The sequence below is a fragment of the Colossoma macropomum genome, unplaced genomic scaffold (genome assembly GCF_904425465.1).
Source record: "Colossoma macropomum unplaced genomic scaffold, Colossoma_macropomum, whole genome shotgun sequence".
Classification (NCBI taxonomy): domain Eukaryota; kingdom Metazoa; phylum Chordata; class Actinopteri; order Characiformes; family Serrasalmidae; genus Colossoma; species Colossoma macropomum.
In genome coordinates this window covers 480,471-503,010 of record NW_023494802.1, presented here as the reverse complement: position 1 = coordinate 503,010, position 22,540 = coordinate 480,471, and the positions used below count along the sequence as shown (strand labels likewise).

Genomic DNA, 22,540 nt, shown 5'->3' with positions numbered 1-22,540 from the left:
AGAAAACCCACACAATGGTTTAGGATGTTCCCCCTAAAAATGGTGATGTCTGGTTACACACTGGTACCCAGATGTACCACACTGCATATGTGCTAACATTCACTGAATCATTGTGTAGCAGAGTGCATGTATCTTGAGAAAGTGCTTGTCCTCGCCATGCTCTTTCAGCAGACACGAATTGGATGAGGGATCCAAACACTTTGTTTTGAAAACAAAAATCTACCACGTAGATCAAATAGTATCTAGAACATGACATTGTGGTTAACTTTGGGGACAGGAGAACTTAAACCATGAGTCCATCTCCACACATAGAATAAGTGACAATTCTATTTCGCCATCGTAACTGCTTTTTATAACATTTTTGTCCTTTATATCTTGGTGACTACAGGAAGGAATGCTCCAACGAAGGACATCCAGATGTTCCTCACTTCAACTGTGCTTCTTGATCACGCCATGCCTGGTTAAATGGATCTCTGACGAAATCAGCAGCATCCCTTGTTCAATCCATTTTAACAACATGAGTTCCTCACACACTGCCTTGGGTTTCCTGGAAGCACACAAACAAACGAATAGCAGCAGCAGTATCTGATGGCGATCATACACACACACACACACACACACACACCCACACACACGTTTGTCTTGCTATACATATGAGGACATCCAAAGGTTTCTATTGATTCTTGTGTTACTGTAGTTAAATAATACTTCACCTAAACCTAACCCTAACCTTAACCTCAATATCCAAAAGGCAAATTTTCTGCTCTTTTAGTTTTCAAATAAAAAAAGTAATTGCGGTGAAAACAACACGTTTTGCTGGTCCTCACTTGAGCAAAAATGTCATGTACTTCTATCATAGTGAGGACATATGCTTATAAAGAGCCACGTCCTCACAAGTATAGCAATACAAGAACAACACACCACAGAGAGAGAGAGAGAGAGAGAGAGAGAGAGAGAGAGAGAGAGTGTACAGTGGGCCTCATAGAGATACAAAGAATGACCCTCTGCGGCTGCCGTAGATGCTAAGTTCCTCCACACCTACTTTCTCTGCTGCTGTTTGGAAGGTGATTATTCTGATTTTATTTAATAGTAATTTATCAAAAATGTGTTTAATTGGGTCGAGGTGCTAAATAAGCACTTTTACTCTCTGCATCTGCTGTGATGTAAGGAAATCACGGATAAACTGGCTGTTATTTCGATAATTAGCAGTAGCATTAGCCTTCTGGTTGAGCTGCGAGTCTCACGAAGCTTGAACTTTCCGTTCCACCTTAAATGGTGCCGCAGTTACATTAGTCATAGCCTGCAGCCTCAATATAGCAAGAATGCAACCGTTTCAACATTTAAGGTGGAACGCACATTTGGAAAAAGAAGTTGGGGAACAAGAAGCCAACTTTAGCCTTGTGACTCTAATATAGAGGTGTGATCACGAAAATCGACAAATTTAGGTTTCTGCTGTGTAGTAAAACAAAGTAAAATATTTTCGTGAGTATTTTTAAGCTTCCACTGCTGAAAGGAAAGCAACAGAAGCCATTACAAGTTTCTGTTGGTTGCTGGTGGTGTCCAATAGTCACAAATGGTATTTTACGTTTTCCTGATGGGTTGATATCACAGTGTAAAGGATTCTAATGGTTTAACAGGTGTTCTGGGACTGATTCAAGATGCCTTTGATGGTTTCCAAATGGGATATCCTACAGGAAACTAGTGGTCTCTAATTGTAACCATTGTGGAGCACGGGACATTTTATTCTTATCGTTAATTGGGTAAAATGACATCATAAGTGGGTATAATGAAAAGATTAATTGCTGCCAACTTGTACTGTAGGTGTGTCAAGTGCTGTGTGTCTGCTTTCTCTCTTTCTGGAACACAGGAACCAAACCCGTGTCCTCCAGTAAAAGGAACTCATACAGTTCTCTGAAGGGAACTATGTAGGACCTATATTTTAGACAGAAATGAGGCACTACGTGCCACAGTGAAACTTAAGATGTCTGTCTACCCTCAGATCCCTTTCGGAGGATGACGGCTGCAGTGAAAGCGCTGACACTCACCCGGGCTCTCACTTTTTGGCCAGCTAGAGCACTTATAGATGTGAGACAGCTGGACAGGTATGGAAGAGGCAGAGACATCCTTAGAAACTTCTCTGTAAGCTGCCAGCTGTGTGGGAAACCGCGCGGAAGTCCAAAGAAGAAAGAGCTCTCAGAGAAGAAGCTGGTAAGTGGCCCACAGACTACCTGAGCCTTTAGTTGTGCAGACAAGAAGCCATAGCAGTTAAATTTTTGTTTACCACTCGGTGTGACGGGCAATTTTTGAAAAACACAATTAATTTTTGTCATATAAAAACCAGCTTAGATGTTAACTACGCAATGACAGACAACTATTCTAACAGATTTTAATACACTACAGGAAGTGTAGGATTTAATACAGCTTCTATTGTTTCATTTAAAAAGTGCTCTATAATGTTCATATGATCCACACAGTCATTCTGACAGACTGTAATACACTCCTGAAACAGCCATGTTTATCAATAAATAACATCTTTTGAAATGATTCCTCTTCTGTAACTTTTTCTTGTTTCTTCTCCCCTCAGACGCGCTACTTCGTCGACCATCGCAGGGTGAAGTTAGAGGCGGGTTCAGGCGGTGATGGAGCGTGCAGCTTCCACAGTGAGCCGCGGAAAGAGTGGGGTGGTCCGGATGGGGGGAACGGCGGAAATGGAGGTGACATCATCATTAAAGGTAACGCTCGTACCACTTTAATGTAAACACTGCGCATAGTACTCATTAGAACAGTGCAAAGCAGTTCTTATTTATGCATTACATTAGAAAAGATAAGGCAATATTAAAGGTACAGTTGTATGAAAATGTTTGCACAAACCCTCCTGTTGTGTGTTTTTTTTTATGTTCTGAGTGCCATAATGTTTACACAGCCTGCATTTTATGTTATTAAATGATTAAGTTCAGCAAATGAACAGTAATTGCGCATTAAATTGTGCAGAAGTATGTTATCTGTAGATCAGTAGACACCAACCTTTCTCTTGAAAAGCTTAGTTCCAGCCTGCGTCTAACATGACGTGTAAATTTCTCTAGAATTAACCATTTCATGTCAAACCACTCTGAATGACTCTGTTTGTATCTCACGGACTGAATTATTCAGAAATTTTGGAATATTGGTGGAATTCCCCTTTAGTGCATCTGATTTAGCCAGTCAACAACTTCTGAAGAAGTTAATTAGCTGGAGCAGGTGTGGCAGGTTGTGGTTGGAACCAGACTCTGCAGGACCAGGGTTGGTGACCACTGCTCTAGAGGATATGTTAACTTAACTTAACTTTCCGTTTTCACTTACAAAGTCAACAAAACATGGAAATTGACCAGGGGTGCCCAAACTTTTGCATGAAAGTGTATTATGTGCATTATATTTTGTAAAAACATGAATACATTTTGAATGAAATGATATTAGTAAACATGCAAAGTTGCATGCTTATCATGGTGCATAAAACTGGAAATCAGTATTGGCTATGAATATGCAAATCGACACATTTACAGTGTTACAGCATAGTTAGTGACATTGATAATCGCAGCAGCCCTAAGTTGAGTGTCTGACCAGCGTGCTACAGACTTGTCTTTCTGAAAACGTTGAGTAAAAAGGTATCATTGAGTTGCGGAGTTGCAGTGAGTCATGTGACCGTCGCTGAGCTGATAACATGCGGCTTACCAGTAAATCAAAAACAAGCTCCTTAATGCACCTTTAATAAAACAGCAGAAGAATTGTGCATGAATTGCACTGATTCAGAGTCGAGCTGTAAATGAACGTTTCCATCTGCAGTGGACCGGCAGGTGAAATCACTCTCGCACATCTCAGCCTCGTATCGTGGACAGAATGGCGAGTCGGGGAGGAGTAAGAACTGCTACGGACGCAACGCCAGCACCACATACGTATCAGTGAGTTGATTTTAGAATACAGACTTCATCATAGAGCTTTATCACATTAGAGAATACAGAGCTTTATCACAGTAAAGTATACAGAGTTTTATCACATTAGAGAATACAGAGCTTTATCACAGTAATGGATACAGAGTTTTATCACATTAGAGAATACAGAGCTTTATCACATTAGAGAATACAGAACTTTATCACAGTAAAGTGTACAGAGTTTTATCACATTAGAGAATACAGAGCTTTATCACAGTGGAGAATACAGAGCTTTATCACATTAGAGAATACAGAACTTTATCACAGTAATGGATACCGAGTTTTATTACATTAGAGAATACAGAGCTTTATCACATTCATATTGTTAGATAAGCAGTACAGCCTATACAGGACGTCTGCATCTAATAATTTCACTCATCTGTGTACCATTACACTCATGTAATCTATCTGTCTGTCTGTCTGTCTATCTGTTTATCTGTCTGTCTGTTTATCTGTCTATCTATTATGTGGAGATAATCTTAACGTCTATCTATTATCCATAATTGGTTAAACATATTTAATATACTTAACTAGATCACTGTCTAATATAAACTATTCAGTAACTGCTGTGAATTATTGATTATCCCTGTGAAGTATTCAGTATAAAACTAAGGCGTAAATGTGTAAGTTTTCTAGTTATGGAAGTGAGGAACTACAGACCCTCATAGTTTAAGAGGCTAAATGATTAGGACTGGAGGGTCATTTCAGCTCTAAAACTGTTTATTTTATTATATTTTTAAACATTTATGTCTCAGTGTGTTTAATGGGCCTGTATGTGTGTGTAGGTGCCTGTGGGCACTGTGGTGAAGGAGCAGGGCCGGACGCTGGCTGACCTGGCGCTGCATGGTCAGGAGTACGTGGCTGTGCACGGTGGCGGAGGAGGAAAAGGAAACCGATTTTTTCTGTCCAATGAAAACAGAGCCCCAATGACGGCCACTCCAGGAGAGAAAGGAGAGGAGAGAGTTCTGCAGCTGGAGCTGAGGACCATGGCACACGCTGGACTGGTGAGAGAGTGAAAGAGAGGACGGAGAGATGGACAGATTCATGTGTTTTAATTCAGAATTATCCATTAAAACAAGTGGAAATCAGAAATCACAATTCAGAATTTCAATTTCTGGGTTCTGTGACTTACAGAAAATATGCAAATACACAAATTGTCTGCTTTTTGTACTGGCCTTTGATTTGGTGGTACCTGCCTGTTGCAGTGGTTGCTGTTTGAGGCTAATACATTCTTAATGGAACAGTAATTTTCCCAGATCAATTTATCATTGATGTTTACCCTACATATCACTGATAAGCCAAAACATGTTTAGATTGGCTCATACATTTTGCACTGGAGCAATAAACCTGGACTGGGTTCCACCAAGTTTATACGTAAGTTTGGGCATAAAGTCTTTACTGAGTTCTCAGTTACACTAGTTAGTTTGAAACTATCTCAGATTTGGTTGCACCACAAATCAGTAAGTCATGTCTTAACTAGTAACAACTAATGCATATGTTGCTTTAACATGATGATAACATGTTCACAACCGATCAGTAAACTCACTGTCATGGAAACGCGACTTAATGAAAAAAAATAAAAAATCCAGCATAGAAGAGAACGATGTGTACAAATTAAACTGAATAAAACAAATGATCTACAGCCGCTGTCTGTTTATTCTTTAATATTTCCCTGAGAAACCAAATATGCAGCTTTGTAAACGCTGGTTTCTGGCTGACCGACACAACAGCAGCCTCAGTTTAGCTGTTTGTGCAGCTGCTGAGTTTCACTGAGCTGGAACTGTGGGTGTTTAGTTTCATGCTCGGAGAATAAACCAGGCTGATCATAAGAGCTGTGAGGAAAATCACAGCATACAGTGTTCAGAGTTTTTAGCTTAGTTGACCAAAAAGTCACTTTTTTGATCTTTTTTTGTGTTTTCTGTGTGGTTTCTGATGGTTTCCCCAACACTTACACCTGCTGAGGGGGGGTCTAGATATTTAGTAACTTCTAAGCGTAACGTTAAAACTAGATTTTGTTGCAGGTCATTCTGATTTGGTAATGCATAAACCTGACTTTAGTAAACACTTACATTACAACTAGCCTACGTTTGAACGTTTGCCTTCACTTTGGGGCATAAATGTCAAAACTTGAATGTGAGAAATCGAGGAAAAATGAATGCTAATTTCTTCTAGCTTTTTTATGGAATTTCTAGTAGTATGTTAATGCTACTGCACATAGACGTTTGTTTGCTGTTCTAGATTAAACAGGCGTTTAAAGACATTCCATATGTTTTATCTGATGCTTTAACAGACGTTACCGTATATCTGAGCTTGTATGTATCAGTTTTAAAGTCACTCTTTTAGTAAAGAATCCTGGCATAGAGCTTCTGCCACTGTTTTCCATTCCAAACAACTAACCCAAACCTGCTTAGGCTATGGATCATATGTACAGTCACTGATGTATCTAGAACCTCCAGAAGGCCTAGAGTGATGTTATTTCTCACCAGATTGGTCCCATTTTAAATCTAAAGCATGACTCATTGATTCCTCAGTCACTTCCTTTTTATATTAGTAGATTATGGCCTTCAGTCCAGCTCCTGAAGTCCTGACCAATGGGAGAAATCGCTTAGCTAAATCTCCCTAGAGACCACAGAGAAAAGAATCCTCATTGGATAATTATCTGGTGGGTGTTTGATGATTTTAACCATTTTGTTTCCAACCAAAGTACAGAAGTACAAAAACAAGCCCGATCATTCTATTAATTGAAAATTAATTGAAAGTTACGAACGTTTCTAGAAATCATTAGGCGTTCTCTGAAGATCTAGAAGATTCCCCACTGTAATCTACCTATTAGCATGGTGCTAACTAGACATACTGTTACCAGTAAACATGGACTAAAATGCAACGCATAGCTTAAAACAGCAGCAGCATTTGAAAGCTTGAATTTTGTCTCTATTTCAAATATATTTCTCACCGTATGTTTCCAGGTTGGTTTTCCCAATGCAGGGAAGTCGTCGTTGCTAAGGGCGATCTCTAACGCCAAGCCTGCTGTGGCAGCGTATCCTTTCACCACCTTGAACCCGCACATTGGCATCATCAAGTACAGAGACCATGAGCAGCTGGCAGGTATGGGTGACTCAGCTGAACTGGGTCAAAGTTAGAGCTGAAACACATTTGGGACTTTTAACTCACTTGGACTTTAGACTAAAATCCTTTTGCTTTGAGTGACCCTCTACTGTAATTATGTTTATCTTATTAAAACCAATGACTAAACATTCCATTATGTCAGTACCGCAGCAGTCATAACACTACTCAAACTTTACCAAATGTTTTAGTAGTGACTGTTTCGGTAGTGACAATTTTAGCCCATTTTGAGCAGAACTCAAAAACACAGCCAGTACATGAGCAGCAAACACAGCTTTGAACAGGTGTGTACACACACAAAATCATCATATTTTTCATGAATACACAAAAAAAGTTTAATTCATTGCAGACAATGTGTTTCAGGAGTGACAATTCTTAATGTTCCACACTGATTTTCAGACTTTCAGACACATTTACTTCAAAACAATGGGACTAACTGCTCGCCATGTGTGGGACGGGGATGGAGTTTCACTTCCTGCTCTAAAATGCAGAGACATTTTTTATTTAAGGATTAAACAAATGAGAAATCAAAATCTGTCAACTTCACTTTAAAATAAATCAAAAAGATCTTTAAAAAATAAAAAAAATACAAAAATGTAAGTATTATTTTCACAAGTGTAAATTTAGGGATTAGGGTTCGGGACAGACTCCTCCCATTAGAAAGAACCCTATAAATGATGATTAAGATTATGGTTTTGTTTATATTTAGTTTATTACTATCTCTATTAATTCTTTGATTTTAAACAGATCATAACATAATCTTTGTAAATATCTAAGCTCTGAATACTTCTTCATATTCAGAAATTAAAAAAAAAAAAAAATAGAATTCCCTGTTTAATAACACCCAAAAATGCAATAAAAAGCAACCGTCATCATTGCAGTCAATGTTATTTATTAATTTAATTTTATTTTTTTTATTGATTCATAGTCCTGCTAACTAACACACTTTTTTGGTTGATTTGATGGAGTTTTGAATCCTGTTGACCATTTTTTTTTTTTAAATTTTATTTATTTATTTTTTAAAATCTCTCCTGCAGTGGCCGATATTCCTGGGTTGATCCGGGGTGCTCACCTGAACCGCGGCCTCGGCATCTCTTTCCTCCGCCACATCGAACGCTGTCGTTTTCTGCTGTTCGTGTTGGACATGTCCTCTCCGTCGCCGTGGGAACAGCTCCAGCACTTGCAGTACGAGCTGGACCAGTACGAACCAGGACTGTCCCAGAGACCCAGAGTTATTGTGGCCAATAAGATGGACTTGGCTGGAACCCAAGAGAACCTGGAGGCCCTCAGAGGTCATGTGAGTCAGCGGGTCATTCCTGTATCTGCCCTTACGGGCGACAACACGGAGGAACTGATACTGCACCTTCGAGAGCTGTACGACGGCTACCTGGAGAGCAACGCCGAGTCTGGAGAGAAGCCTTTGAGGTGGTAGCTGCTTAAGGACATTTGGAGAATTGAATGATACTATTATAACAACACTTGCCTCAAAACATGTTAAGTGAAACGTGTCGAGTTGTTAAGAAGTCTCAAATAGACTTGATCTAAAAGGAGTCTTCAGTCTCTCAAGTGTCAGTCAATCAGAGAAGCCCCTCGCTTGTCCAAAAACGTCCTACTTGGAATAAAACAAACACCCTGTGATCACGTTCTGCTGGTTTATGGACAGAGGAACTGTTTCTCTAATGGACTAATGGCCTCCAAAATTTTGGAGGTGGAAATCTATTGAGCATGACTGTAAATTGTTGACTTGATATTTCTGCAACTATTAATTGTTGTTATTTATTCAGTATATTTATTAAATTTATTTCTGTATAAAAATAGAGCCAAATGACTTGTCTTTTTTATTAGAATATGCAGTGACAAATTGATATTTATGTGCATTCTCTGCAATATTTTTGCAAATATCAGTAACACAGTGGCTTGTCAATATCAGCCGATATTATCATTCAAACTGAAGTGTTCTTGCTCTGCTGGGGAATAATGTGTGAATATACAGTTGTATGCAAAGGTTTAGGCGCCCCTGGTCAAGTGACAAGTAAACACTTTCTTTACAGAGAACACACTTACGCACATTTTAATGCAGTGTTTATTTGCTTAATTTGACATAGTTTATCATTAAAATGGTGAAATATTTGCAAAATATTGAATTTTGGAAATCCATGATTGCCTCACAGAACCCCTTACGATGCCATATTTTGCCTTTATATTCATATCCGTATTGCCAGTGCTTAATTCTAATAAACATTCAATTCATTTGAATGCAGTGCAATTTAATTTGTTAGTTTCATTTTTCAGGCTGTGCATCAGAAAGTGCATCAATGCAACACATTTTTGAAAATATCTGGTAAACCAGTGGCCTCACAGTGCCTGTATGATGTCATAAAAGCATTTTATTTTGCTATTCTTGTTCCCGATTGCCAAATTGCTACTAGTTATCGATGCTTTTGAATGCAGTGCATTTTTGCAATGCTACCAAATAAGCTCATGCAGTCCATTCATGCAAAGTGTAAGCACATTTTTGGAATGATGCAGTAAAATAACTGCTTAACAGTCACCTTATGGTGTTTATTTTGTGTGTATGTTTCTCATTTCTCCCCCTAAATGGCTGCTGGTAATGTATTGAATGCATTTAGGTGCATTTTATTTCATCAGTCCAATGCAATGAAAATGCAAACACTTGCAGTGTCATGCTTGTTTATAATGGTCCAGCAGGGGGCGTTGTGTGGCTTTGCTGTGGCCCAGTCCCTGCTGTAATGCTGAATGAGTGTTTACTGTGTTGTTTGCTGACTGGATTTCCAGATTTGCGCAGGGGAGGGGTCAGCAGGTCAGATGAGCGGTGAGTGGCCATAAACTGATATTTCATATACATAAACACAGAGAGTGAAGCAGAAAAGAAGGGTGTAGAAACAGATTTAATGATCAAGCTGGTGTGTCACTTTAATTCCAGAGCTGAAATGCGACCTCTTTACTATGTGAGGTGCTTGTGGTCTGTAAGAGCTGTTGGCGACTGTTTTCTGAAGGCTGCATCCTGTGATTGTAACAGGATGATAAGAGAGAAAGAAACTGTACTGGGTTTCAGTCTTCGCTCCCCACAGGAAGTTGGGGTCGTTCATTTGTTGTGGTGATTTTCTACACTGAATCGTCCATCGGACTTGTAACTACACTCCTTGGCCAGTATATTGGAAACACTACTATGTACAATTACAGACTGTAGCTCACCTGCAGTTTATCAGACCCCCCACTGCCCAAAAATATCCAGCCAGGAGCAGCTCTGTGGTCAGAAACTGACCAGTGATGAAGGACTAGAGGATGGCTAAGACAAAGTGTGCATCTGCAGAGTATCTACACCAGTGTGGTGGAGCTGCAAGGAAGGGGTTTCTGATAAAGTGGCCAGGGAATGTACACAGTGTTTAGAAACTCCACCACCACAACAACCATGTCAGTTCACTGTGTGCAGAGAACGGTCAACCACACAAATAATAGCTGGACTTGTCTGGGTCTGGGATATGTTAGATGGTAAGCAAACAGTTGGTTCTCACACTTGATGTTTTGGAATAGGCAGGTGTGAAGATCTGAGCCAAATCAGCCACTTAGTCCATCGAGTCCTGTTTCCTTTTCCGTCACGTGGATGGCCGGGTACATGTTCGCCGTTTTCCTGGGGAAGTGATGGAACCAGGATGCACTGTAGGGAGAAGGCAAGCTGGTGGAGGGAGTGTGATGCTCTGGACGATGTTCTGCTGTGGATCCTGGCTCCGGCATTCATGTGGACATCAAATTGACATGTGCCCTCTGCCTAAATGGCATTGTAGACCAGATACACCCCTCCATGGCGATGGTATTCCATGGTGGCCACTTTCAGCAAGATCATGCGCCCTGCCACACTGCAAAATTGTTCAGGAATGGTTTGAGGAACATGATGAAGAGTTCAAGGTGCTCTCCTGGCCTTCAAATTCCCCAGAGCTCAATCTGATCCAGCATCTGTGGGATGTTCTAGTCCAATCCACAGCAGGTCTGTCTTACCATACCTTGGAATATGAGACAGGGGAATGAGTGATATGAATGTGATCCTACTTAGAATATTCCATTGACTAACATAAGTGGTGTGACGTCATAAGCTTTGGGATGTTTGCAAGGGGAACGTTGGTTCATTCTGACAAATCACTTACAGTGCAAACTGCATCCTTATGGAGGAGCTTGGTTTGTTAGAACACTAGCCTGGAGGGAAAGCTACTGTTTGCTGACCAATCTCATGTTTTCTTTGCTGGTAACGTGCACTCAGCCGGAAGCTATAAGTACTCAATGAGGCCATATCAGCACATATGGGAATCGGCCCAAGCTCCTGCCAACTGCCAAGTGTAACCCGCAACTGGCCCGAGCCTACGAATGCACACCTGGGTTGCATCAGTACATATGGGAATCGGCCCGAGGCCCGTTTGCAAGCTCTTTGGTTGCTGAGTGTCACCTATACTGCTATCTAGGTTTATATTAGATTAGAATAGATTAGATTAGATTCAACTTTGTCATTGTGCAGAGTACAGGTACAGAGCCAATGAAATACAGTTAACCAGAAGTGCAAAATACAGTATTATTTACATAAAAATTGCAAGAAAGTAACCGACAATTGACATTTACAATATGTACAAATCAAGACGATAGATTGGCATTCTTGTAATGGGAGTTGATTTTTTTCCAATTAATTGTGGATCATTTCTGTTGGTCAGTTCATCATTTTATTTTAAGAGAATTCAGACAGTAACTAGAGTTTTCAATTTGTGGAAAAAATGACAAAAAGGGAGGTGAGAGCGACATCATATGTGACTTCACTTCTTTTTAACTTTCCACCTTAATTGTTCTTTTCTTTCGCTGTCTGCTCACAGAGGTATGGCGCCATAAGTGAACCGCTGGCCTCTTAAGTCGTTAACTCATGCTAGGTTTGACGTATTTTATTTGTCAATGATTTTTTACTATCAACATTATTAATTATGTATTTTAAGCCTAATTAACCAGTGGTATGTAGTTAGCTAGCAAATAACAGTCCTATGCAAACGTTTTGGTGCCCCAATCTAATTCTACATTGTTGATTTTCTAAGTGTAAATAAGTTTACACATCCTTTACAGGGACACACTTCTGCCTAATCTAATGCACAATTAGTGTTTATTTGCTGAATTTAATGTATTTGAGAAAAATAAAAACAAAATGTAGCCTGTGCAAAGCTTAAAGTACTACATGGAAATATATTGTATTTTTTCCAATGTGTTAAATTTAGCTAATAAATATAATTTGTACACTAAAGAAAAATTACATATTTATGTGTAATCTGTGAAAGAAAGCTATTAGCAATCTACTGCCCTCTTCAGGGCAGTCGTCACTGGACAACACTGAAAATGTAAATAAAAAATTGACAATGGAAATATTTTATTATATTATAGAATACAACTTTTTTATTGTGGACATTATCGATAATGTTGAATAACTGTTTGGGTCTTACAGATCAGCCTTATTTTTTATCTTCTTGTGCACAGGCCATCATGTGAAAGCAATGGACGATGAGACTGAAAAGAGAGCCAGAGTTCTGTGGGATTACCTGTGTCTCCGGCAGTCATTAGAAAAGGTACAGCAGCGTTCTCATATCTCTCCCTACAGCTCCAGATCATCTGTTTTAGGCTGTGGGTTTCAGTTCCGCTTATGAGGAACCCTGTTTTGGACTTATCAGGCAGTTATTGAGCTCTTGAGATGATTCAGCAGGGTGTAGCATCCCCAGCACTGGAACCGAGAATGAATGTAATAAAGTGATATGATGCAAAAAATCTAATTTACCCCAGTTTTCCTTAATTTAACCCTAATTTGCATACCCAAATGCGGCAGATTAGCCAAGACATGTTTAGTGTTTTGGGGTCAGTTTCTTTAGTTTTACACTGGAGTTACAAGGCTAACAAGTGATGGGAGATAATACCCCACCAGAATCAAAAATTGAAATCGATTTTGGAAATCATGGACACTGTGTCCTCTGGGCTAAAGACCAGTCAGCTTGTCATCAGTGCACAGTTCAAAAGCCAGTATTCGTGATGGTATAGGGGTGCATTAGTGCACATGGCATGGGTGACATGCATGTCTGTGAAGGCACCATTAATGCTGAACGATATATACATGTTTTGACAACAAATGCCTGCCATCCAGATGACGTCTTTTTCAGGGAAGGCCTTGATTATTTCAGCAAGGCAATGCCAAACCACATTCTGCAAGTATTACAACAGCATTGCTTTGTATTAAAAGAGTCTGAGCGCTAAACTGGCCTGCCTGCACTCAAGAATGGAAAAAACTGCAAATAAGACCCTGAACTGTTAAACAGCCGAAATCTTATATCAAACAAGAACAGGAAAAGATTTCACCTTTAAAACTACAGCAACTGGACTCCTCAGTTCCCAAACGCTTACAGAGTGTTGTTTAAAGAAGAGGTGATGAAACAGAGTGGTAAACATGCCCCTGTCCCAACCTTTTTGGAATGTGTTGTTGGAATCAAATTTAAAATGGGCATATATTTTTCAAAAACAATAAAATATCTTAGTTTTAACATTTGATATGTTGTCTTTGTAGCATATTCCTGTAAAAATATGTTTTAAATGATTTGCATATCATTGCATCCTGTTTTTATTTACATTCTGCACAGTGTCCCAACTTTACATTAGCCTTGTTGGTAATGTTTTATAATTTTTTTTTTTGTGAAAATCTTTTTGACATGGCTAGATTGTGTTTAGTTTTCTGAGCAGACTCTGATTGTTTGCAGAGTGATGTGATCATCGGTTTGGGCTGCCATGACCTCCGGGTGGCGGAGAGGTCAGCTCAACTTTTCCTGGATGGATGGGCCCCTTACCTGCTCTTCACTGGTTACCTGGGAAAACAAACTACAGGTCAGTCCAAGTGAATGAAAGTAGCTTCAGTAGCTTCATAGTGCAGTAGTTATTAGGAAAGAACAGTAAACAGGCCAAGTTCTAACATTTACTGATTTTCTTTTTCTTTGGCTTTTAAAACAGTTCAAATTAAATAGAAGATCACTGGAGGGAGGAACTTGATCTCTCAAGTGCCATAGAAGCACTTATGAGTTCACTTTCCAAGACATTCATAAAGACAGAAATATGTGTAAAACTTTAAAGGGTCAAAGAACTTTACTTTAAAGGGCCGAGACAAAGTACAACCCAAATTCCCAAAAAGTTGGTACGCTGTGTAAAATGTCTGTGAACACAGTTTGCCGTGCAATCCACAAATGCAAGTTAAAGCTGTATCATGCAAAGAAGAAACCATATGTCAACATGATCCAGAAACGCTGCCTCTGGGCCTCTGCCTCTGGGCCAAAGCTCATTTAAAATGGACTGAGGCAAAATGAAAAACTGTTCTGTGGTCAGATTAATCAAAATTTGAAATTCTTTTTGGAAACCACGGACGCTGCGTCCAGCTTGTTATCAGCGCTCAGTTCAAAAGCCTGCATCTCTGATCGTATGGGGTTGCATTAATGCCTATGGCGTGGGCAGCTTACACATCTGGAAAGGCACTAACAATGCTGAACAGTACATAGAGGTTTTAGAACAACATATGATCCCATCCAGACAACGTCTCTTTAAGGGAAAGCCTTGCATATTTCAGCAAGACAATGCTAAACTACATACTGCATCCATCACAATAGCATGGTTTCGCAGAAGAAGAGTCCGGGTGCTGAACTGGCCGGCCTGCAGTCCAGACCTTTCACCAATAGAAAACATTTGACGCATCATGAAACGAAACATCTGGCAAAGAAGACCCAGGACTGCTGAGCAGATTGAATCCTACATCAAACAAGAATGGGACAACATTCCTCTCCCAAAACTCCAGCAATTGGTCTCCTCACTTCCCATACATTTACAGACTGTTGTTAAAAGAGGAGGGGATGCTACACAATGGTAGTCCAAACTTTTTTGAGATGCGTTGCTGCCATCAAGTTCTAAATGAGTTAATATTTTTCATGAAATGGTAAAATGTCTCACTTTTAACATCTGATGTGTTCTATGTTCTATTGTAAAAATATGGGTCTGTGCAATTTGCAAATCATTGAATTCTGTTTTTATTTACATTTATTTGCATTTTACATGGCGTCCCAACTTTTTTTGAATTGGGGTTGTAGATAACTGCAGCTTCCTTCATCTCAAACAATACCGTACACAATAAACACACAGGATTTATACACAGTAACAACACTTTTAGAAATGCTGTGGTGCTTGCTCACCTTCGAAGAGTAAAATCCAGAAATTATCTATTAAATCTACAATCTATAAAAAATCTACAAAACATTTTCCAGCAATGTTATTGTAGAAAAACATAATATGCACAGTTCAACTGAGAATCCTTCAGGTGGGAATCAAGGATGGGTTCTGTGTAAAACGCTTAAAGAAAACTAACTGAAACACTTAAAGTGTTACTTTAATACTGATTCTCATTTTTTTTTTAGGTGTGTGGACCCGTCCAGAGGCTGAGGTGTTTCGGGATGTAGCTCTGGCCATGGGGATCCCTGAGGACAGGATCCTGCTAGAGACAGCAGCCACGAACACGGGGGAGAACATATGCTTTTCCTATCAAACTCTTAGAGAAAACGGAATACCAGGTATGTCCACAGTGATGAAACCCACCAATACTGATCTCCATTCAGACCAACCCAACCTCCACCAATACTGATCTCCAGACCAACTCAACCCAATACTGATCTCCTTTCATACCAACCTAACCTTCACCAATACTGAACCATCTTACAATCAGACCAACCGTGTGTTCCAGCAGTACTGAATTCCAATAAGACCAAATCAACCTTCCACCAATACTGATCTCAAATCCAACCAACCAAGCTCCACCAAGACTGTCCTCCAATCAGGCCAACTTAATCTTCCACCAATAATGATCTCTAATAAGACCAAATCAATCCAATCTCCACCAATACTGATCTCCAATCAGACCAACCTAAACCTCCACCAATAGTGATTTCCATTCAGGCCAAATCAACCTCCACCAATACTGACCTCCAATCAGACCAACCTTTTCTTCTACCAATAATGATCTCCAATAGGACCAAGTCAACCTCCACCAATACTGATCTCCAATCAGATCAACCTAAAGCTCATACAGCTCTCTCCACAGTTTTAAGATGCTCGTGTATTATTCTTCCACTAGAGGGTGGTGGAGGATCAGAATGTATTTCTGTGCTTTTCAAAAATGTTCTTGGCAAAATGTTTTATGTCCAGAATTGAAAGGTATGCAGAGAACTTCTATTCTATTCTATTCTATTCTATTCTATTCTATTCTAGATGTGTCTATTCCATTCTAGTGTAGTTCATCTAGTTTATTCTATTGTAGTATTTTTATTGTTGATGTTGTTTGTATTATGATCTGCAGTGAGGAGGCTGATCCTGGTGCAGCAACCCTTTATGGAGAGGAGAGTCGAGGCCACTTTCCTCCAGCAGTGGCCCGGACCCTTGGAGGACACACACTGCATCATCACCTCACCACTTATAGACATGAGTTCATACCCCAACCCTGCTGTGGGCACCATGCAGCAGCTAATCAGCAACATGCTAGGTACTGCATGCATTTAATACAGAGATGCTAGATTGTAGGTTTGGTTTCAGAAATAGATGCTATGAAGCAGCCTAAGGATCCATATCCATATGCCAGTTGTGTAATTCTGTGATTAAGCTATTAAATGACACAGAACATTATAATTACGTATTCATAGTAAGTTAAATGGTGTGATTGCACTTTGCTGATGTGTTTTGTAGGCGCCGTTGAGCGGATCCGGGATTATCCTGACAAAGGTTTTCAGGTGAAGCAGGAGATTCCTCCAGAAGCTCTGAAGGCCTACTACTGGCTCCTGCACGCTGGATACAGCCCTCAGTGACTATACACAAACCACTCAAGCTAAAGTGCAGATTCATCAAAAGATGAAGGACATAAAGTTCATAATATAGTAACAGTGTGTGTCTGTTATTGATGTGGGTTTTGTCATCTGTGTTGTCTTTTGCTTATTCAGCTTTGCAGCTATGATTCAAACAAACTGTGCAGGAGCTGAATGAGTTCAGGTGTGTTAAAACAGGATAAAAACTCAAGAACTCTACAAATCTGCCATTTATACCTCTGAGATTTCATACTTTTAAATTGTCAACTACAACCCCAAATCAGAAAAAGTTGGGACGGTATGTTAAATTGAAATTAAAACTGAAAACAATGATGTGTAAATTATTTTTGACCAAAATTACATTGAAAGCAATACAACAGCACATTATTTGATGTTTTACCTCATGAATTTATTTATTTATTTTTTTTAAATAAACACATTTCAAGTTTGATTCTTGCAACATATTGTAAAAAAAACGTTGGGACGGTAAAGCATTTACAACTTTGTAAACCCTTTGATTGATGACAACAAGTGGTAAAGTGTTTTTGTCCCATTGTTTCTGCAAACAAGTGCTCAACAGTACGGGGTCTTCATTGTCGCATTTTGTGTTTTGCAATGCTCCAAACATTCTCTATTGGGGACAGGATCGTTACTACAATGAATTCCCCCTAGATTCCTTGAATCTTTTAACTATGTTATGCAGCATAGTGGCTGAAACATGCAAATCCCTTCCTATCTTTATTTGAGGAACACTTTTTTTTAACATATCAAAACTTGTATCATGCATTTGTTGGCAAACTGATGATCCTCAGTCTGTCTTTGCTCCTAAAGGACTAGGCCATTCCTGGATGCTGTTTTTGTACCAAATTATGATTACAATCAGCTGTTGACATCATCTGATTCAAACTACATCATTATTTAATCATTTTACTTCATTACTAGCCCTAAATTGCCCTAACGTTTTGAACGCATTGCAGGCCTGAATGGCAGGAATGAATGTATATAACAGAAATGAAGTTGACCAGACAAAACATGAAATATCTTGTGGTGTTCATACTGTCTGCAATGAAACACAAGTCAAAGTAAATTTTAGAAATCACTGCTTTCCTTTTTTTAAATTAAGTTTTCCATACTGTCCCAACTTTTTGTAATTTGTGGTTGTATTATGATCTTTAAAAAGATAAGGAATAAAATAACTACAGTATATTATTTTTGACTTACTAATATAGTCATCTTCATTACAGTTACAAAAGTATCAAAAAGCAGGTTCTGAAGGAAATAGTAAATTGATTAAATTGCATTGATATTGTTTTTTATGCAAATTTAAAACAACTGAAAGTTTAGTGCTCAAATTAGTATGTGTAATCTAGATTCAGTAACTACATATCAGCTCTAATTAATTTTTGCACTCACTTAGCTGTCAGCTCTCAAGTTTTGTAAAAAGTTTCTCAACATAAAATTTTGCAAAATTCTGGTGTGCTACACAGAGTCTCCACAGTAACAGCCCAAACTAACCATAACTTTTGAACTATTTAGGCTAGATACATGAAATTTCAGAGTTGATTTAAGGTGTGCTTAACTTCACTTAAACAGAAGATACAGATGTGCATGTTTGCCTTTTTATAGCTTGCTGAAAATCAGGGGGAAAAAATTGTGCTTTGAAAATTTGGCTCTCCAAATTGGATATCCCCAAAATAATCCACATCAGATCTTTCAAATTTTGATATTTATTTCAAACAGATTGTTTTTATGAACAAGATATTTGTCTTATAGTAATAAAGGTTTTTCATTCATGAAAAGTAAAAAAAATAAATAAATAAATAAAAAAAACACATATCTACATTTCACATGCATGTTGCTCTTGTCTGATTAGGGTTAACTTCCTGTTGAAAGTTGTGCATTAGGGTTTGGTTTAGATCAGAAGGCTAGAGTTAAGTTTAGACTAAAATTACTATCTGGTTTAAACTGTGAAAATGAAAAAGGCCTGACGCTGATTTTTAGTATATGTAAAAGTTGAATTGATACATTTTGATTTTGCTTGTCTGAACTATTATTCCTTTGCTTTATTTTAGTCAAAGAATTTATTTGACTTGAATAAAACCAGTTAAAGTACTTGTAACCACAGGCTGTACACCTTTTATGACAAAATATTTTTTATAGCATAGGTGTCAAAGTTTACTAATCAATGTTGAGGCAAGGACCAAGACTTCTGGCAGAATATGCTATGGACAGTCAAAGATAGAGTTGGCCATAGTACCTGGGGCCATGTTTGGTGAAAACCAGAGACTGTGTTTGATCAGAAGAGCCTCATGCCAACTATAAATGGTTATGGTGTGGAGCTGCTTTGCTGGCCAAGTTGCAATTAAAGCATTGATGGTGAATTCTCTTTCATATCAGAGAGTGATGGAGGGGAACGTGAGACCATCTGTAAAAAAAAAAAAGATAGCTGAAGAAGTGGACCTTCCAATAGGATCCCAAACACACAAGAAAATCCACCAAGGAATGGCTCAAAGAGAAGAAATGGAGTCAAAGCCCAGATCTGAATCCCACCCTAATGCTGTAGGGGGATTTGAAAACAGCTGTACATGCAAGAAGCCTCTCAAACAAAGAATTCTGTTAAATTGGGCAAAAACTTCTCTGAGTAGACGTCGGAAACTGGTGGACAGTTAGAGGAAACAGCTACATAAAGCTGTTTCTGCTAAAGAGGGCAGTACCAGTTACTGAAGCCAGGGGTGCAGTTACTTTGATGCAGTTACTTTGATATGATATTTCAAACAATTTATTTTTAAACAAATAATTGCAATGTCAAATTTCTATTACATAATGTTTATCGCTGTTGTCGGAGCAAAACCTCATATCTCCATTTTTATTGTTTTTCAGTTTTTTGACAATTTAAAAAATTTGGAGATACAAGGTTTTGTTCAGACAAAAGCGTGGTCTATACATACTGTTTAACTGCAGATCAAATACTGATATGTCCACATATGTCAAACAACGATACACATTTCATGGGATGTACTTACTTCTTCACATGACTGAATTTAAAGCAAGGAAATGTAATGCATTACTTTTTAAAGCATTGACAAAACAAAGAGTTTTGATCTTTAAAAACCAAAACTATTTTCCAAAGAAATCCAGCCCTCACATGCATACAGACCACAGTGAGGGGACAAAAAGCCTCATGTAGAGTCTTGGATAAGTCAGCATGCATTTTTAAGCAAAAGTAATGACACAGCAAAAGTGACAACACGACTGAACGTTAATTAAACAACAGCTGAACTGAATTTAATTTAGATGACAAATAATGGAAACCAAAATGACTTTGAATAAAGTTTACAGAAAACAAAGCTAAACAATGAGGAATCTTGTGCTTCTTCTATGAAAACAGCCAGAATCCTCTCTAATGCACTTTACCGTTTGAAACGAATTTGTATTCCAGTATCTTCATTTTAAATATCAGCAAATGAACCTGTAACATGACAAAAGCGAGTGTTGTTTGTATTGATACTCTGTTAAAATGCAGTTATGATTTGATATCTTGTTTATATGATATATATTGTGTGTGAGTGTCTTACTGCAGACGTACATGGTTAATGTAAAGTACAATGCAGATCACAGAAGTCAGCACTGTTTAGTTACATTTGTAACCTTTAATACAACAACATACAACTGAACACATTGGAAAAGAAATACAAATAAAAGCATTTTATTGTTCATATGTTGTGAAAATATATTTGATAAATATTGTTGGAATATTTTTTTTTTCCATTTGGGTTTGCTGATCTCTATTCAGGTACTGGTTTCATCATGGGAAGATGGAGAAAATTTAATGCTCACAGTTCAATGAAATGTGACAGTTTTGCTCATATTTGCGAGCGGGTAAGTATATTGTATTATTTTTTGCTGCTACAAAACGAGTGCTTAATTGTGAGCAGATTCCTAAGGATGTGACTGAGATGGCAGATGTCTTGTGGCTTTATTGCAAACTAGGCTAACCACTGTTGCTGAAGTCCAGCAGGATAGTGGAAATGACAGACTAACATGTTGGCATATGGTCCACTAAGGAGAAAACACTTTGTATAGAATATGATGAGTCCTCATCAGCAGCCAGCTCTAGCGTTAACTCCTTAGCTCATCTGAAGAGGCAGCCTCAATTGCGCATTCAATGCAAAAACCTTCCCTCAGCGGTTAATGAAAAATGAAAATTATTTTCAAATGTATTCCTCTCTGTGGTGCTACATTTTTGAGCTGATGTTTTTCTACCTTAAGACCAATGTCATCATCTAAAGCAACCTAGTTTAAGAGTCTTTGGTGTTCAAGTCAAAGTCGAGTTGCAAGTCTTTTTTGATTTTGTCAAGTCATTGAATTTGTGGCTCAAGTCCAATTCATGTGACTCCACAACTCTGGAAAAGTACACTCATTTCAAAAAGAAGCATGTTGAAGCTGCACTTTGCTGCATTTTGGAGACCTCTCTGGTGGAAGTGCATAATTACATGCAGTGTGCGGAAGAACATTTTGTAACGTGGGATGTGTGTTGGCCCTTTTCCTTGGGTGGATGAATCTGATTATTGAAGAGTATTTAAACTTAGTCTAAACTTGATGAGGGAGGCCTCTTCTGAGGTTGTGAGTGAGTCATCTATTGTTGTCATCATATCATCATCAGTAAAACGTTGATGAGATCATTTGAGGCCTATTACAGCTAAGACCCCCAAACATACGATAACCCCAATTCTAAAATATATTTCAGTTTAACTGTGTTTTTTGGTGATCAACTTTGCGGTTGACAATAAAATTGTCAGCCTCTTTTCACTCATCAGTATATTTTGATTCTTATATATTTTGATTCTTATGATATTTATATTCTTTGAGCATGTTTGGTTCAAACAACATAGAATTTGCTGATGCTGGAACAAAACCTTGTGTCTCCAAAATGATAACCTTACAGGAGAAGGAAAAAAAACATACTTTACATTTAATGTAAAATGGAACCAGAATTTTGTTCCATTTCTTTAGTTCCATTCATCATGAAATTCAAACGCATTGTAAAGGACAACAGGCATTTTCAAATTATGTCAAAAACAAGGTTTTGTTCTGACTGCAGTGAGTTCATAGGTGCTGGTCACAAAGTTTATTATTTATTATTATAAGCAAATATGTGTTAGTGGTTTGTATAAAAAATAATCATGCTCAAATAATTTTAAAATTATTTAGCAAAAAATTTAATATGTTAGGTTGTGCCTATAGTCATAAAAACAGACATACAGATATAGATCACTGTACTTTATTAAGCCGTGAGAGATTATTTGCGAAAAAACCACTAGATGTTATGTACATAATAAATATACAGGCAATTACATCCACTATACATATTTACATTACATAATGCAACACATAAGACTTCATTTGCTTCTATTATATATAATATATATATATATATATATATATATATATATATATATATATACATATGTAAACTAATTCACTACATATAAATTCCTCTTCAGTCGAGTGATGAGTGATCTCAGGTCTGCAGCCATGGCTGCT

General features: G+C 38.2%; 2 protein-coding genes across 2 annotated transcripts; both read left to right on the top strand.

Annotated features, from left to right (window-relative positions):
• Positions 1-1,000: 1,000 nt before the first annotated feature.
• Positions 1,001-9,258, top strand: mtg2 (mitochondrial ribosome-associated GTPase 2). The gene is made up of 7 exons (XM_036592059.1): positions 1,001-1,064; positions 2,000-2,208; positions 2,585-2,732; positions 3,820-3,935; positions 4,751-4,969; positions 6,932-7,070; positions 8,126-9,258. Exons 2-7 carry the CDS (start codon positions 2,014-2,016, stop codon positions 8,518-8,520), a joined length of 1,212 nt encoding a protein of 403 aa, XP_036447952.1. The 5' UTR covers positions 1,001-1,064; positions 2,000-2,013; the 3' UTR covers positions 8,521-9,258.
• A 646-nt stretch (positions 9,259-9,904) lies between these two features.
• On the top strand, positions 9,905-17,009 carry LOC118822783 (uncharacterized protein SCO4629-like). The gene is made up of 6 exons (XM_036592060.1): positions 9,905-9,921; positions 12,609-12,697; positions 13,871-13,994; positions 15,563-15,715; positions 16,498-16,680; positions 16,881-17,009. Exons 1-6 carry the CDS (start codon positions 9,915-9,917, stop codon positions 16,997-16,999), a joined length of 675 nt encoding a protein of 224 aa, XP_036447953.1. The 5' UTR covers positions 9,905-9,914; the 3' UTR covers positions 17,000-17,009.
• Positions 17,010-22,540: the final 5,531 nt, after the last annotated feature.